At 45.5% G+C, this 18,172-nt stretch overlaps 1 protein-coding gene across 4 annotated transcripts in view; it reads left to right on the top strand.

Moving 5' to 3' along the window:
• The window catches only part of SPATA13 (spermatogenesis associated 13), a 118,406-nt gene that overhangs the window by 66,786 nt on the left and 33,448 nt on the right, over positions 1-18,172 (top strand). For all 4 annotated transcript variants that reach the window (XM_075337382.1, XM_075337381.1, XM_075337380.1 and 1 more), the window contains 2 exons: positions 15,758-15,894; positions 17,924-18,103. In XM_075337382.1, coding sequence (XP_075193497.1) covers positions 15,758-15,894; positions 17,924-18,103 — 317 coding nt within the window. The remainder of the gene's footprint in view (positions 1-15,757; positions 15,895-17,923; positions 18,104-18,172) is intronic.

Below are 18,172 nucleotides of genomic sequence, written 5' to 3'. Positions count from 1 at the left end.
GCTAAGTATCTCAATTTTTACATGTTTTTCATAGCAGTAATTGATGTCTAAATTCCCATATTCATTGTTCCACATATCTTAGCACAAGAGAATTCAACAGTCTCCTTTTTGTTACTATGTTTCATGTTCAGTCTGCACCTGTTCACATTAGAAGTGTAGGATGTGCCATGAGTCTTTTTCTTAGATTATAGGGTTATCCCTTCTGATTGAGCGCTCCTGCTCTTCAGCCTTAGGCAATTTTAATTCTCCATTTGTAGGTTCCTGTCCACCCACAAATTGTAGGTTTTTTAACCCAAACAGAGTCATTAGTTTGATAGGGACCCAACAAAAAGAGGTCGCCTTGACATTGGCTGTTGGGCTCACATAAAACTGGCCATTTTTGAGTCATATCTTAATTTTTACATGTTTTTCATAGCAGTAATGCATGTTTATATTCCCATATTCACTGTTACACATATCTTAACACTAAAAAATTGAGATACTTGGGACACAAAAATGGCCGGTTTTATGTGAGCCTTTTTGTTACTATGTTTTATGTTCCGTTTGCACCTGTTCACATTAGAAAGGTAGGATGTGCCATCAGTCTTTTTCTTAAATTACAGGGTTATGCCTTCTCATTGAGCTCTCCTGCTTTTCAGCCTTAAGGGTACTTTACACTCTGTGATATCGGTACCTCTATCGCTAGCGAGCATACTTGCCCCCATCAGTTGTGCGACACTGGCAAATCGCTGCCCATGGCGCACAACATCGCTAACAACCGTCACACGGACTTACCTGCCCTGCGACGTCGCTCTGTTCGGCGATCCGCCTCCTTTCTAAGGGGCGGTTCGTGCGGCGTCACAGCGACGTCACACGGCAGCCGTCCAATAGAAGCGGAGGGGCGGAGATGAGCGGGACGTAACATCCCGCCCACCTCCTTCCTTCCTCATTGCCGGTGGAGGCAGGTAAGGAGATGTTCCTCGTTCCTGCGGTGTCACACAAAGTGATTTGTGCTGCCGCAGGAGCGACGAACAACATCGTACCTGCAGCAGCAACGACATTAAGAAAAGGAGTGATGTGTCAGCGATCACCATTTTTGAACGATTTTGCGATCGTTGATCGTCGCTCCTTGGTGTCACACGCTGCGATGTCGCTACCGGCGCCGGATGTGCGTCACTAACAACGTGACCCCGATGATATAACGGTAGCGATGTTACAGCGTGTAAAGCACCCTTTAGGCTATTTTAATTCTCCATTTGCAGATTCCTGTCCACCCATAAATTGTAGGGGTTTTTTTTTTAACCAAAAGAGAGTCATTAGTTTGATAGGGACCCAACAAAAAGAGGTTGCCTTGACATTGGCTGTTGGGCTCACATAAAACTGGCCATTTTTGAGTACTATCTCAATTTTTCCATGTTTTTCATAGCAGTAATGCATGTCTATATTCCCATATTCATTATTACACATATCACTATAAAATTGAGATACCTAGGACACAAAAGAAAGGTAGGATGTGCCATCGTTTTTTTTTTTTTTTTAGATTACAGGGTTATCCCTTCTGATTGAGCGCTCCTACTCTTCAGCCTTAGGCGATTTTAATTCTCCATTTTTAGGTTCCTGTCCACCCACAAATTGTAGGTTTTTTAACCCAAACAGAGTCATTAGTTTGATAGGGACCCAACAAAAAGAGGTTGCCTTGGCGTTGGCTGTTGGGCTCACATAAAACTGGCCATTTTTGAGTCCTATCTGTTTTTCATAGCAGTAATACATGTCTATATTCCCATATTCATTATTACACATATCTTGGCATTATAAAATTGAGCTACTTAGGACACAAAAATGGCCAGTTTTATGTGAGCCTTTTTGTTACTATGTTTCATGTTCCGTTTGAACCTGTTCACATTAGAAAGGTAGGATGTGCCCTCAGTATTTCTTAGATTATATGGTCGTTTTTCCATACGGATGTTTGAATCCAGTCTAATTCAAATTTAAACATGACCATCTGCCGTAAATAAACTGTGGATAGTGCTCATTGCTCTGTATTCCTGAAGCTTGCCTCTCACGTTACCGTACAAGTCTCTACAGGTGCCGCTCCTCAGATACCGAATTTTTCTGCTCTTCTTTTTTTTTCAATATCCTACATACCAAATACAAAATATCTCCTTGAGGCATAAAAATAACTAAAACACTTTAAAACTAATTGAAGAATATAAACTTTTAAAATGTATGTTGCAGTGGCTGCAGATGATGCTGGAGCTGATATCCGGCTCCTTCCGTTTTATAGTCTGGTTGGTAGCAGAGCCGGCTGGTAGACTGCATTCGTATTGATGTTTAGTGTTTTCGCTTCCTCCCTAAGGGTACCCCATGGTGTCGTCATTTTAGCAGCCAAATTTGCAGCAACACATAACGTTGATCTGTCAGTTCCCTCCTAGTCTGGCCTGAGCTGCAGGCGTGGAGGATGGAGGCAGTGAATAAGCTCTTTCCACAGCCGCCTCGTAGCAGTATCCTCTGATGTTGACGCAGCGTCTTTGCTTTTTTCGTTGTAGCTGCTGTTTTTGTTTTTTTTTATCCTTTTTTTTTTTTTGTGAATTTTTTTACTTGCTTTCCTATTAAAGCATGGTGGCCAGAGGGGAAATGACACGATTCTGGAGTCTGGAAAGTCTTCACACGGGTAGGTGCTGCTGATGGCGGGGTCCGTCTGTAGTTTGGGATGTGGGTACTGCTGATGTGCTGCAGACGGCCGGCGCGAGCCAGAAACCAGGATTAGGATTTGTGCTCTGCTTTACCGAAAGGCAAGAGGAGAATCAATTACTGCTGTAATTCCAGATTTTATATCCACGTTATTTCGGAAAATTCCAGATTAGGGGAGGACGTCTTCACACTTTTAACTCTTTCCCTGATGTATTATTGGGAATCTTAAGAATTGTAAGTGTATGATAAAGTGTGAAGTAACCGGCATCTTGGCCAGAATATTACAAAGCCCGGGGATCCGTATCATTCAGGTAGCGGCAGATACAATTTACCACCATTTCTCAAACTTATAAGGAATATATTTGGAAATTCTTACAATTATTATTATTATTATTTATTCATTTATATAGCACTATTAATTCCACAGCGCTTTACATATATATATTGGCAACACTGTCCCCATTGGATCAGTCCCATTGGACATTGAGTCTGTCACCAGGTTTTTGCCACTTAATCTGAGCAGCATAATGTAGGAACAGAGATCCTGATTCCAGCGATGTGTCACTTACTGGGCTGCTTAGTGTAGTTTTCATAAAATCATTGGGGCTCACAATCTAAGGTCCCTATCTGTATGTTTTTGGAGTGTGGGAGGAAACCGGAGAACCCGGAGGAAACCCACGCAAACACGGGGAGAACATACAAACTCCTTGCAGATAGTGTCCTTGGTGGGAATTAAACCTAGGACCCCAGCACGGCAAGACTGCAGTGCTAACCTCTGAGCCACCGTGCCACCCTGATAAACCTTTTCCGTATAGCCATCCAATAATGATATACAAGGTGATAGGGGATTTCTAAATCCATGTAAACCCATCATATAGCTGTATGCTGCAGACTGTATCTCATCAATGGCACTGATACGTGAGGGATATTGAGCATGTGACCTTGTCAGACACTTTGTATGTAATTATTGTACTTAAAGGGAATCTGTCACCATGTTTTTGCCACTTAATCTGAGAGCAGCATAATGTAGGAACAGAGATCCTTATTCCAGTGATGTGTCACTTACTGGGCTGCTTAGTGTAGTTTTCATTAAATTGTTGATTAATCAGCAGTAGATTATCATTACAGGACTATATAAGTAATAGCGCTCTGTATAATTGCTAGATCTGCAGCAGAGAAAACTTTGATTTTATCAAAATGACAGCAAACAGCTCAGTAAGTGACACATCGCTGGAATCATGGTCTCTGCCTCTACATTATGCTGCTCTCAAATCAGGGAGCAAAAACCTAGTGACAGATTCCCTTTAAAGAGGACCTGTCACTTGCCATAAATGTCATTTCTTATATGTTCTCTTGAATCTGGCATTCTTTTTCTTCTGTTTCTGCGCCTCTCCGATCCAGAGATAAAGTACTTCCTTCCACGTATATAAATTTAGTCCTGTGATCCAAGTGGGTGTGGCCTTAAGACTACACCTGTGGAGAAGAGTTGATGACCAAGCCCACTTGGCTAAAAATACTAGATTTATGTACATAGAAGACAGTTCCATAGCTCAGGAACAGAGAGGAGCAGAAACAAAAGAATAGCCATGACAGAATTAGGAGAAGAGCGGCATTTACATTATGTAAAACAAATTATGTATTTATGGGGCAAGTGACAGGTCCTGTTTAATTAAAGGGAATCTGTCAGCAGGTTTTTGCTACCTCATCTGAGAACAGTATGATGTAGGCAAAGAGGCGCTGAATCCAATGATGTATCACTTAGATTAGTGGCTGCAGCCGTTCTTGCACAATCTGAATTTTTAGATTTGGCCATGTAGCAGAGCGGAGAGGGGTGTCCCCACCCACACCAGGCTCTCTATAGAGATTGTACATTGACAGTGAGCTGTCAGACTGCTGTGTGCGTGACATTGTAGTCCTGTAATGATAAGTCCTGCTGCTTATCAAACATGGCAAAAAGAACAATAGATGGGACCTTGCCAAAACAAGCAGTCCTGAATCCTCTGTTAACCCTAAGGGGTACTTTGCACGTTGCGACATCGCTACTGCGATATCGTCGGGGTCAAATCGAAAGTGACGCACATCCGACGCCGGTAACGTCGTCGCAACGTGTAAAGCCTAGAAGCACCGATAACCGATCGCAAAAGCGTCGAAAATCGGTGATCTGTGTAGTGTCAGACATTTCCATAATGTCGCACCAATAGGAGATACGATGTTGTTTCTCGTTCCTGTGGCAGCACACATCGCTGTGTATGAAGCCGCAGGAGCGAGGGACATCTCCTTACCTGCTTCCACTGGCAATGCGTAAGAAAGGAGGTGGGCGGGATCTTTACGTCCCGCTAATCTCCGCCCCTCCGCTTCTATTGGCCGCCTGCCGTGTGACGCCGCACGACACGCCCCCTTAGGAAGGAGGCAGGTCACCGGCCAGAGCGACGTCGCAGGGCAGGTAAGTGTGTGTGAAGCTGCCGTAGCGATAATGTTCGCTACAGCAGCTATCACAAGATATCACTGCTGCGATGGGGGCGGGGACTATCGCGCTCGGCATCGCTAGCATCGGCTAGCGATGTCGCAGCGTGCAAAGTACCCCTTACAGCATGCTACCTTCAGCTTACATAGCAAAAACCTGTTGACAGATTATCTTAATAAAATTATATTAAGGAATGGTCACTGATGCCAATGATTGAAATATTCTTTAAAGCACTGAGTCTTTGCAAGACTATGAGACAATGTCCATCTGTGATTGATTTCTGATGCCATAGCAGCATGTGGAATGAATCGCAGCACGCTGCGTTTGGCAGCGAGTCTCGGCTCTCACACACCCCCATACAAGTCTACGGGAGAGTGTAAAACCTCGCACTGGTATGCCGTCCGACCGCAGTGTGATATACGCAGAGACAGGCTGCGAAGGAGATGGGGAGAAAGTGCTCCCTCCATCTTCTCCGCAGCTGTCTATAATCGTACACAGTACACTCGTAAGATCACATCACAGTCGCATGACCCTCGGCTGACGCTCGCAGCAGAGGGTCATTATGCTCTCGCATCAGAAGCTGTACGCAAGTGGAACAGTACCCTAAGGGTATCTCTGGGTTACAAAAAAATCCATGAAAAGCAGCGCCACTCTTGTTTATTGGCTGTATCTAAGGGGTACTTTGCATGTTGCGACATCGCTACTGCGATATCGTCGGGGTCAAATCGAAAGTGACGCACATCCGGCGCCGGTAACGACGTCGCAACTTGTAAATCCTAGATGCACCGATAAACGATCGCAAAAGCGTCGAAAATCGGTGATCTGTGTAGTGTCGGTCATTTTCATAATTTCGCTGCAGGGACAGGTACGATGTTGTTCCTCGCTCCAGCGGCAGCACACATCGCTGTGTATGAAGCCACAGGAGCGAGGAACATCGCCTTACCTGCGTCCACTGGCAATGCGTAAGGAAGGAGGTGGGCGGGATGTTTACGTCCCGCTCATCTCCGCCCCTCCGCTTCTATTGGCCGCCTGCCGTGTGACGTCGCTGTGATGCCGCACGACCCGCCCCCTTAGGAAGGAGGCGGGTCGCCGGCCAGAGTGACGTCGCAGGGCAGGTAAGTGCATGTGAAGCTGCCGTAGCAATAATGTTCACTACGGCAGCTATCACAAGATATCGCATGTGCGACGGGGGCGGGGACTATCGCGCTCGGCATCGCTACAATCGGCTAGCGATGTTGCAGCGTGCAAAGTACCCCTTAGTCTGCATCTCATCCAAGGATATACTGCAATACCAGACTCAAACTATGGATGGAGCTGGCGCTGTTTCTGGAGACAAAAGGTCATTTTGGAGGGGTTGTCCAGAAATGTATATAAAAAATAAATAATGGTAGTAGATTGTGTGTGTGTGTGTGTGTGTGTGTGTGTGTGTGTGTGTGTGTGTGTGTGTGTGTGTGTGTGTGTGTGTGTGTGTGTATATATATGTGTGTATGTATAATATATATACTTATTTTATTTCACACTCATGAAGAAATTAATAAAGCAGCATTTTGAGCATTGCAGTATTGAGAACAGAAGGCTTCATGACAGATGTGCTCCGCAGAGAATTAGGCAGCAGTCTATAATCCCGGTCCGGTGTGCTGTGCGCTCGTTATTGAGCTACTACCAGGCCGGTCTCAGGAAATGATCCCCGGTGGCATCTCATTCCGCAGGTAGAAATGAAGTGGAACAAATGGTTTTCTTCACAGCATCTGCTCTACGAATGCACATGCAAGGCTTTTTCACACTTCCCATGGCTGATATTACAGCTGCGGAAGGCACATTGCGCTTAGTCATACACTTAGTAGCCTGCAAACTTTGCCGGGGTCAATTTTGGGGGGGTTACAAAACTACTGAGAATTGTCAAGATCTACTGCAGTCTGTCCATTAGCTCAGCGCTAATCATGTCATATTAAAGGGGCTGTCCACCCTACTCATTCCCCTTGTTCACCGCCGTAAAAATAAATAAACCTATACTCACTTCCGGTGCGGCCGTAGTTCCAGCAATGTCTGAAGCTACGTTTCCAAAGCCCACGTGACATTAAGACACATGAGACCCATGAAAAATCAGAGCCGGCTTCTTCCTTCTCGCCTTGGGACATTTGAGCAGGAAGTCAGCGCTGCACTCACATCCTGTTCAATTGTCCAAAGGTGGGGAGACAGGCTCCGGGCGCTGATTGGTCGCAGGGCTCGTATGTCATAACAATGTCACATGGGACCCAGTAACATGGCTTCAGACATCGCTGGAGCAGTAGCTGCACCCAACGAGCTATAGGCTTATTTATTTTTACCAATGTGAACAAAGGGAATGAGTAGGGGTTGTCCAAGTAGTGGACATCCCCTTTAAGTGTGAGGCACTTATTACTTCGCACCTCAGTAATGAAAGGGATTTATTCCCATAGGTAGATGGTTCACTGTGAAAATGGAATCAAACTGGTCACTGCTTAGTTATACCACGTTTTGGCCAGGAAAAGTTGAGGTGGACAAAATAGCTACAGTGGTGCTCAAAAGTTTACATACCCCGGCAGATATTTTTTCTTTCTTGGTCTTTTTTTCAGAGAACATGAATGATAACACAAAATCTTTTTTTCCATTCATGGTTAGTGGTTGGGTGAAGCCATTTATTGTCAAAATACGGTATTTTCTCTTTTTGCAATCATAATGACGACCAAAAACATCCAAATGACTCTGAACAAGAGTTCACATACCCTGGGAATTTTGGCCTGATAACATGCACAGAAGTTGACACATGGGTTTGAATGGCTAATAAAGGAAACATCCTCACCGGTGACCTGTTTGCTTGTTATCAGTGTGTGCATAAAAGCTGAGTGAGCTTCTGGGATCCAGACAGACTCTTGCATCTTTCTTCCAGCTACTGACGTTTCTGGATTGTGAGTCATGGGGAAAGCAAAAGAATTGTCAACGGATCTACCAAGAGATGCAGTTTTTGGTGCAGAAAGTCTGTAAATAAATTTGCACCATGGAAACATACCATACAGTAAAGGGTGCTTTACACACTGCAACATCGCTAGCGATGTCGCGAGCGATAGCACCCGCCCCCGTCGTTGGTGCGATATGTGGTGATCGCTGCCATAGCGAACATTATCGCTACGGCAGCGTCACACACACATACCTGTTCTGCGACGTCGGTGTTGATGTCGAACAATCCCTCCTTCAAGGGGGAGGTGCGTTCGGCGTCACAGCGACGTCACAAAACGGCCGTCCAGTAACAGGAGGGGCGGAGATAAGCGGCCGGAACATCCCGCCCACCCCCTCCTTCCTCCTTGCCAGTGGACGCAGGTAAGGAGATGTTCGTCGCTCCAGCGGTGTCACACATAGCGATGTGTGATGCCGCAGGAACGACGAACAGTATCGTACCTGCAACAGCAACGATATTACGGAAATTAACAACCTGTCAATCAGCAACGATTTTTCACATTTTTGCGCTCGTTGATCGTCGCTCCTTGGTGTCACACACTGCGATGTCGCTAACGGCGCCGGATGTGCGTCACTAACGACGTGACCCCGACGATATATCGTTAGCGATGTCGCAGCGTGTAAAGTACCCTTAAGGGTTCAGCAAGTGCACATGCCAGGAACATGTAGGGGAACACACTAGCTAACCCCCACTCCAGTGGGCTGAATGGGGACGACTGATCTGAAGCCACTTGTGGGATATCGGAGGACTTGCATCTCCTTAACTAGATGGTATGCCATGATCAGCACAGTGCCTTTAGGCTACTAGAAACGCTACGCTGTGGACGCAGGAGGAGTACGGGCCTGGAGGGAGGTCCCCCATAAAGGAAATGAGAACCGACAACACCATGAAGGTTAGATGGAAATGGAACTTTGGGGTCTGCTGGAGAATGCCACTCCAGTGGGACGGAGGAAACCTCACACCTCATATGTGACTTTTTCCCTGTATCCATCACGATCTGTCAGTCTGTGGAGCTGTGTCCTCCTAGACACTTTATTCCAACTATGACGGTGTACCTTTTGGCTGCTAAACAAGTAAAGTTCATCTATTTTACTGTTGAAGCGTCTCGTGACTCTCCTGTCTCCCTCCACTATACCAACACCATGGAGAAAGCCATAGAGTACCACTACCAGAGGGGACAGTAATAGCAGTGTTAACTCCTGCACACCCAGAGACTGTGTGTCCTATCCACTGCATGGGGGCACCAGGTGCCTGGCACGGCCACCACCACCACCATTGACCCAAAGGATCCGACCCTCTGCCTGGTGCACTGGATGTCCTGCGCACCACATCTATGCACACAGAGTTTTACTGAAGTGGTCAAAAAAGAGTTTTGTACTGAAAATCGCATCAGGAAATATCATTTTTGGAGCAGTTTTTCATTTTCTTAAGTAGCTTTGAAGAATTTTGTTGTTTTTTTTCAGGCGTCGTCATTTGCCTGGTTGCCTACTTTTGGGCAGATTCCATCAGGAGCTGCAAAGAAGTGACATGTATTTTATGTTCTTCCACCAAACATTTTTCAAAACTTGAAGCAGAAGAAAAACACTCACAACAATGAGCATTTGAAGAACAAAGTTGTTTTACAATATTAATTAATAGAAGCTATTTCAAATATTTTTAAAAACAAAACGGTTTGCATATGACCTTAGTGTTCTTATCTACTACAATTCCCCTTTTGTGGCCCTCATGTATTATGAAGTCCTCAAAAATGGCCCTCACATACTGATACACAGAACTGTAAATCCCCTCACATAGTCTGCATCCCCACCTTATGATGCCCCCACAGTTATCCTCCTTCACAGTATTCTGCACCCACAGAACCCCTGTGACGCCCTGGGCAAGCCAGGGGTCACAAGTCACAACACCACATGCACCCCACATTCCCTGCAGGTACACACAAGGTCAAAACTAAAATCCTTGTTGCCTTCCTCCAGGGGCTGGTGTCCACACCAGGGGGTGGGCCAGGCGGTTGGCTCCACCCACCGAGGAGTTCACAGCCCTGGAGGCGGGAAAACCAGGCAGTTCAGTTAGAGAGTTTGAAGTAGAAGGAGTAAACAGTAAGAGGAGAGTTGAAAGTGACAGAGAAAGTGACAGCAAGAAGCCTGAAGTTAGTCTGGGTGTGTGCCCCGGACTGAGACAGCAAGGTTGGCAGACGGCGGTGACCGTCTGCAGGAGAGATTGCTCGGAGGTTGCCGAAAGGACCGTGGACGGGTGGTGACCCGGCGGTACCGGAGCGGTATACAAAGAACAGTCAGCACCAGGGCAGGGGCCTTTCGGATCCCGGCAAGGCTAGGAGTCGCCATAATTTGCCAAATCCGTCAGTGAAGGGGACGTCTGTCTCCCAACAACTAAGTCCCGATTGAAGGCAACAGTCCAACCGTTAAGGGGAGACATCGCCACCGCCAAGGCACCAGTTTCCCAGGGCCAGCGCCTGTGGGCAAGAGTGGAGCTCCCCCGGCACATATCCAGGTCGGGGAGCGGGTTACCGGTGGGAGCCCATCGCTACCAAACAACTACACATAGGTGCAGGGAAGAGACCGTCACCGTCAACTGCAGGGGACATCAGCACCGCAACCGTCCGAGGGACCCGTCCAACCAGCCGTTTGTTTACTGAGAACTGTGTCGTGTTTACTGGCTGAGTGAGTACCTTCGTGCTGTGCGGCACAGCGCTGCCCCTGCGCCCCTGCACCTCCACAGGCCCATAGCCCGCCTGCCCACCATCCCAATTCCATCACTGGGCTCCCGGGATCACCAACCCCTACCCACAGAGGGGCAAAACAACAACTGGCTGCTCCATACCATCACTCCCGGGTTCCCCAGCCAGAGCAGCGGTGGTGTACACTCAATCACCACAACCGTGGGTGGCGTCACGGACAATAAACAATCCCCACAACCAAACCCCTTTCACTCACGGGCGAGGAGCGCCGCTAGAGTCCCCGGGATCCGGCCCATCGCTCGAGCCACCGAGCAGCAGCAGGCCGCGGCAGCCGGACCCGAGCAGTGGGAGAGCGCGGCGTCCCCTCCTCCGCCCGCAACACCCCCAAAGTATGATACACTCACAGTTTACCTCCATCACAGTATGATGCGCCCAGCACAGTATGATACATCCACAGTTATCCTCCACCACAGTAAGATGCATCCACAGTATGATGCCCCTACAATTATCCTCCACCACAGTATGATGCCCCTACAGTTATCCTCCACCACAGTATGATGCACCCATAGTACCCCCACAGTATGATGCCCCTACAGTTATCCTCCACCACAGTATGATGCACCCATAGTACCCCCACAGTATGATGCCGTTACAATTATCCTCCATCACAGTATGGTGCACCCATAGTACCCCCACAGTATGATGCCCCTACAGTTATCCTCCACCACAGTATGATGCTCCTACAGTTATCCTCCACCACAGTATGATGCACCCATAGTACCCCCACAGTATGATGCCCCTACAATTATCCTCCATCACAGTATGGTGCACCCATAGTACCCCCACAGTATGATGCCCCTACAATTATCCTCCATCACAGTATGGTGCACCCACAGTACCCCCATAGTATGATGCCCCTACAGTACCCCCACAGTATGATGTTCCCACAGTTTCCCCTCACAAATGATGCCTACTCAGTGCCCTCCACAAATAAATGACTGACAAAAAAAAAATAATATATACCTAGCTCCGTTGTCCTGATATGCTGCACCTCTCTGTTCTGTGGGTGAACTGGTGCTCCGCAAATCAGGTGCGATTTCCTGATGTCATTGCGCCTCTAGCGTTGAAACTCAGACACACTTGCTTACTGGAGCAGAGAGCTGATGGCTGCCTCCCTCACCATTGTACTAAATTCCTGAGGATGCAGATACTTTGGCACCGGGCACACTACAACTCATGGACCCTCAAGCACTCTCATGGTCTGCAGTTAGCCGTACGATATTGACCTCCACCCAGGATGACTTGCACAAATGCCCTTCAGGGAATCTTTCCCCTGAACTAGACTTGTATTTCCACTGTGTCTGATGCTTCTAGACCTGTTGCTCTATGGTTAATATATTCCTGGAAACAACCATATAGGGTGGCGTTTTGTGGTCTGTATGCTTCACGGTAAATGGAGAAGATCTTGTAGCTTGGAAGACCCACCTAGAACAGGACTTGTTTGAGTTACGTTGTTGACTGTCTCCGTATTTATCAGTTCATATTCACATTTTTTTTATTTGTTTTTTTCTAATTGTTTTTAAGCTAACAGTCAGATATGGTGTGTAACCGGCGGGGGCAGGGTACATGACAGCCAGTCACTAATTGGTCAAAAGTCAAAATGATGGAATGGGATAAATATTGGTAGAGTTACCCTTCAAGGGAGTCTGTTGGCAAACACCTACTTTTTTGTAATCCCTCTTTTCCTTGATTGACTCCTCTGAGTTTATGGAAGCTAATTGAGAAAAGAGATGGATGAAAAAATAAGTAGTAGGGAAGGTGCAGTGAATGGTTTGGCCATGTCAAGGGTGCCCCGAGTGCTTGTACTTGGTATGAACATGATGAATAATGGTTCCACAAAATGTCCCGCTCTGATATGGCTTGCAGGGCATGCTGGGAATTGTAGTCCCCATATATATCAGTAGGCTCTTTAGGAGACTACTTTCCTCACATTGGTGATGAGACATGTGGGTCAAGTGCAGCTGGATATTGCAATACATTCAGCCAGTGGCATATTGTATTCTGGCACCTGGCTTTCTGTAACGGACTGTCCGGCAACAGATTATCTCAATGCCATTTACAATTTTAATTACCGATGTGTTGCGCAACTTCTGGATTCCTGCAGATTGCGGTTTTATGGCTGTCAGTATAATTTTATTATGCAATCACTGATGAGGGAGAACAGTAGACTTCAATTCATCAATTATGTGCTCTTGTATCTCTGACCATTTATGTAAAGATTCGGGCTTATATCTAAAAATATCACACCCTCTAAGGCACCCCTCAATAGGGAAGAGGGCCATAATGGCTTACACCCAACTTAAAGGAGTGGATGTCCATGCCAACTAGCTGATACAACTGCTCCTAATGTATGGACAATGTATTTCTTTATTGATCTCAGTTTCACAGACTCAAAGCAGTGGGCAGGATTACGGCAGAGGAGGGTGAATATTCATTCTCTTAATTAGCCGGGGCTTAGTGTAACAGAAGAGACAATAAGAATTATGTATCCTGAAATAAGGATGAATAAGCCCTATTTCAGGATACGGTTAGTTTGAGTATGCCGCTATCGCTTATTTTTAGAGTAGGGCTTATATTTCAAGCCTACTCCAAAAAGGACGAAAAATCCTGCTAGGGCTTATTTTCGGGTTAGGGCTTATTTTCGGTGAAACATGGTAGTTCGCTAGAGAGGGCAGCAGATTGTTGAAAGTGCAGGAGACACTGGTCTTTGTAACAAAAAGATAGTATGATTTTAATACCAATTTACATAACCCATCATATTATAAATCTATTATTGCATACATAGACCGATGGACCATATTCTGGATGAAGAAGAGGGTGAATATTCATTCCCTTAAATAGCCGGCACTACTGATTTTAGAGTAACAGTGTGTATGTCTGTGCAGCTGCACTCTCTGCTCAGGAGAAATTGTGGTGTGATACTGAGGCACTAATACAGCTGGAAATATAATACAACCCCCCAAAATAAGCCCTAGAGCATTTTTCAAAGCAGAAAATAATATAAGCCCCTGTCTTATTTTCAGGGAAACACGTGTATCATTCTGCCCCTATAAAACATCATGTTGTCGATGGCACATCCCCTGTTTACACGGGGCGATCTACTGCCGACAACTGGTTTTTATGCCGACATAAACTATGCAATCACACGATGAACATTTTGTCTCTTGTTCGATTGTCGATCGATCGCCACTATATTCACACTGGCTGATAACTGGCAATGAGCATCTGATTAGCTGTTTGACTATATAGACTGCAAGGCTGATTTATACATCAGATGACGGCAGCGGCTTCTGTTTTCTGGTTTGATGATGAATGTGTATGAAAAGGTTTCTCAACCCCAGGGTTAACAATGAACCAGGCTTTGCAGAGTTGATATTTATTTAGGCCGCCCCCTCCCTCCTCCATAAACATTAGGATGCATGCTTTGCCGACATGAATGTACATAAATGTGATTCAGAATACCGAATAGATTTAATAAAAAATCTGATTGATACTAAATGTAAATTTGATATGTTATAACCACCCGATATGTATCATCATCATCGTTTTTAAGGTTGAAGGGAGACTCTAAGTCCATCTAGTTCAACCCGTAGCCTAACATGTTGATCCAGAGGAAGGCAAAAAAACCCCAATGTGTCAAACAAGTTCCAATGGGGAAAAAATGTCCTTCCTGACTCCACATCCGGCAATCAGACTAGTTCCCTGGATCAACACCCTGTCATAAAATCTAATATACATAACTGGTAATATTAAATTTTTCAAGAATGGCGTCCAGGCTCTGCTTAAATGTTAGTAGTGAATCAGTCATTACAACATCATGCGGCAGAGAGTTCCATAGTCTCACTGCTCGTACAGTAAAGAATCCTCGTCTGTGATTATGATTAAACCTTCTTTCCTCGAGACCTAGCGGATGCCCCCGTGTTCCAGTCGCAGGCCTAGGTGTAAAAAGATCTTTGGAAAGGTCTCTGTACTGTCCCCTCATATATTTATACATTGTGATTAGATCCCCCTAAGCCTTCGTTTTTCCAGACTAAATAACCCCAAGTTTAATAACCTGTCTTGGTATTGCAGCCCCCCCATTCCTCTAATAATCTTGGTCGCTCTTCTCTGCACCCTCTCCAGTTCAGCTATGTCCTTCTTATATATCGGTGACCAGAATTGTACACAGTATTCTACGTGCGGTCGCACTAGTGACTTGTACAGAGGTAGAACTTTTTTTCATGAACACTTATACCTCTTTTAATACATCCCATTATTTTATTAGCCCTGGCAGCAGCTGCCTGACACTGTCCACTAAAGTGAAGTTTACCATCCACCCATACACCCAAGTCTTTTTCTGTGCCTGTTTTACCCAGTGTTCTACAATTAAGTACATAATTATACATTTTATTTCCTCTACCCAAGTGCATGACCTTACATTTATCTACATTAAACTTCAATTGCCACTTCTCAGCCCAATCCTCCAATTTACATAAATTTCCCTGTAATATAAAATTATCCTCCTCTGTATTGATTACCCTGCAGAGTTTAGTATCATCTGCAAATATTGAAATTCTACTCCGCATGTATATTGTCCAAAAAGATCAGACATGAATATTCAACTCCATGGGGGAGGAGAGGAACAATTATTAACCAATGGATATCACCATTGTGTTCTGTGAGCACAAGACACACAATAGAGGATTAATCTCAGATCTGTGTGTCCAGTACTTCCTTGCTGTTTTATACCGCATCACCAGAGTGAAGGCACTTGACTACAAATAGTCACCATGATCACGTCTTGCTCTGACTTTTGTGGAACATTTGTCAGTCTCAGATCCCAGTAAATAGAATTTGGAAATATTGGAAATTTTTTCCATGGTAGTCACTGATTTACCGTTTTGCTCTTCTGCAGTCTCTACTGATGGAGGAGCAGAGTCCACAACTTTGGTTGACGACAATGGCAGTGAGGAGGAGTACAGCTTTGATGATCGCTACCAGGCCAGTCCCAGATTTCTACAGCCAGGAGGGGAGCAGTTGGCCATTAATGAGGTAGGTCTAGTTCTTTGTCATTTGTTCTTTGTATGATATTCTTGGGCACCAATCCAAAACTTGTGCCATTTATGCAACTAGCAAAGACTGGAGTTTTTTTTTTTTTGTTTGTTTTTTTTTAATGTGGTTTTCCCTTTATAGGTTTTATAATATGGTTGCATCGAATTTAGTGTCTTCGAATCTGCAGCCATATTGATTTTCTTCATGCATACTTCGCATATATTGAGATGCGTGACCTTTGATCCTCGGTTTTATTGTACTTTTCAGAGAATCTTTGTTGGGTGTGTTGATTGATTGTATGTTTGAGAAGATGGCTGTTGAGGTGAGACTACAATGGGTCTCTTAAGCGGGCTTTACACGCTACGAGATTGCTACAGCGATCTCGTTGGGGTCACGGATTTTGTGACGCACATCCGGCCGCTGTAGCGATCTCGTTGTGTGTGACTCCTAGGAGCGGTTTTGGATCATTGCAAAAACATCCAAAATCGCTCCTCGTTGACATGGGATCCATTCCCAAATGTCGCTGCTGTCGCTGGGTCGAAGTTGATCCTCGTCCCTGCGGCAGCACACATCGCTACGTGTGACGCCGCAGGAACGAGGAACCTCTCCTTACCTGCCACACGCCAGCAATGAGGAAGGAAGGAGGTGGGCGGGATGTTCGTCCCTCTCCTCTCCGCCCCTCCGCTTTCATTGGGCGGCCGCTTAGTGACGTCGCTGTGACGCCGAACGAACCGCCCCCTTAGAAAGGAGGCGGAAGGCCGGTCAAAGCGACGTCGCCAACCAGGTAAGTACGTGTGACGCTGCCGTAGCGATAATGTTCGCTAAGGCAGCGATCTCCACATATCGGCATAACGATAGGGGCTGGTGCTATCACGCTCGCCATCACTAGCATTGGCTAGTGATGTCGCAGCGTGTAAAGCCACCCTTAAGGTCTGACTGCCATGTTCAGATTATAATGTCATGTGTGCACACAAGAAAGAATAAAATAACGGACTAAGAGTCAGTTATGTCTTTCTCTCACGACAGATGCCGTAGATTCTGCCCGTTCATTGTCACAAAACATTATAGTTCTAGAGGAGTAAATGGTGTAGACAAAATATAGTCCAATCAAGTATCGCAGGTCAGGCTCAGGATGTATAGGAATTTGCATAGTCTCTGCTAGATTGGTCAGTCCATACGTTGAGAATTCTGCTTTGGGTTCATCACCTTGGGTGTTGGCTATGACGTAGGAGCCATCCTTGTTACATATGCTAATATATTGTATATATATATTAGTATGGGTGTGTTAGTAAGAAACAAAAGCATTCCTAAACATGTGTGCTAGGTTACATCAACTAAACTACATACCTGAGTCTATGAAATGGCTGAATTGAGTATTTTTGGTTACTTAATTCTTATCCTCAACATGACTGTATAGGTTATTTTGGCTTGTGATTTCGGGAGTGGTGGGAATTGACCAATTTTGAAAAATAAACTAAGGAATAAAGCCCCCCCCCCCCACGACCCCATACATTTCATATAACTGTGGGTCGAACAATGGTTCAAGCGATTGATTAGACCTTCAGCTATCTCGCCCACACCTCCCATATATAGGAGCGCTCGCTCTACTGGGAGACCTTGTGTTCTCTATAAGAGAGTCACTGCCAGAATTGTATGTTGGTTGTTATCTCTTAAGAAAATGAAAGGATCAACAGTCTGAAATGGGACATACTGGATCCTTTTTCTCCTTGACATCATCTGTCGGGAGCATCCATACACAACAGACTATTGTCCAAGCCCTTTGATATTTGTGGATTTGGCCAGCGTTGGTTCAATGTATATAGTCACCTTGCACCATACACCTCAAGGATGTCTTAAGGAAAAGCATATCTGTAGGTCTGTAGGCTATTTTTATTGCCTATCCTGTCTGCTTAACATGAAGAAGACTCACCCTTCCATTTGGTAATATCCAATTTTTTTGTGTGTTCAACTACTGCTCACTACTTTAATTAAGACATTAGTCATTTCTTCTTGCTGTATCTTGTTTCAGTTGATAAGTGATGGTAGCACAGTTTATGCAGAAGCATTATGGGATCATGTCACCATGGATGATCAGGAGTTGGCCTTCAAAGCCGGAGATGTCATACGAGTCCTTGAAGCTTCAAATAAGGATTGGTGGTGGGGGCGAATTGAAGATGCCGAAGCCTGGTTTCCAGCAAGTTTTGTCAGGGTAAGGAACTACCTGGCTATGTGGAGAAAAAATAGTGTCCATGCTGCAAATCACAAAACCACGAACCTT

Source organism: Anomaloglossus baeobatrachus, chromosome 2, assembly GCF_048569485.1.
Source record: "Anomaloglossus baeobatrachus isolate aAnoBae1 chromosome 2, aAnoBae1.hap1, whole genome shotgun sequence".
Lineage (NCBI taxonomy): Eukaryota > Metazoa > Chordata > Amphibia > Anura > Aromobatidae > Anomaloglossus > Anomaloglossus baeobatrachus.
Note: the sequence above shows the minus strand (reverse complement) of the source record. Positions and strands in the feature narration are given on the sequence as shown.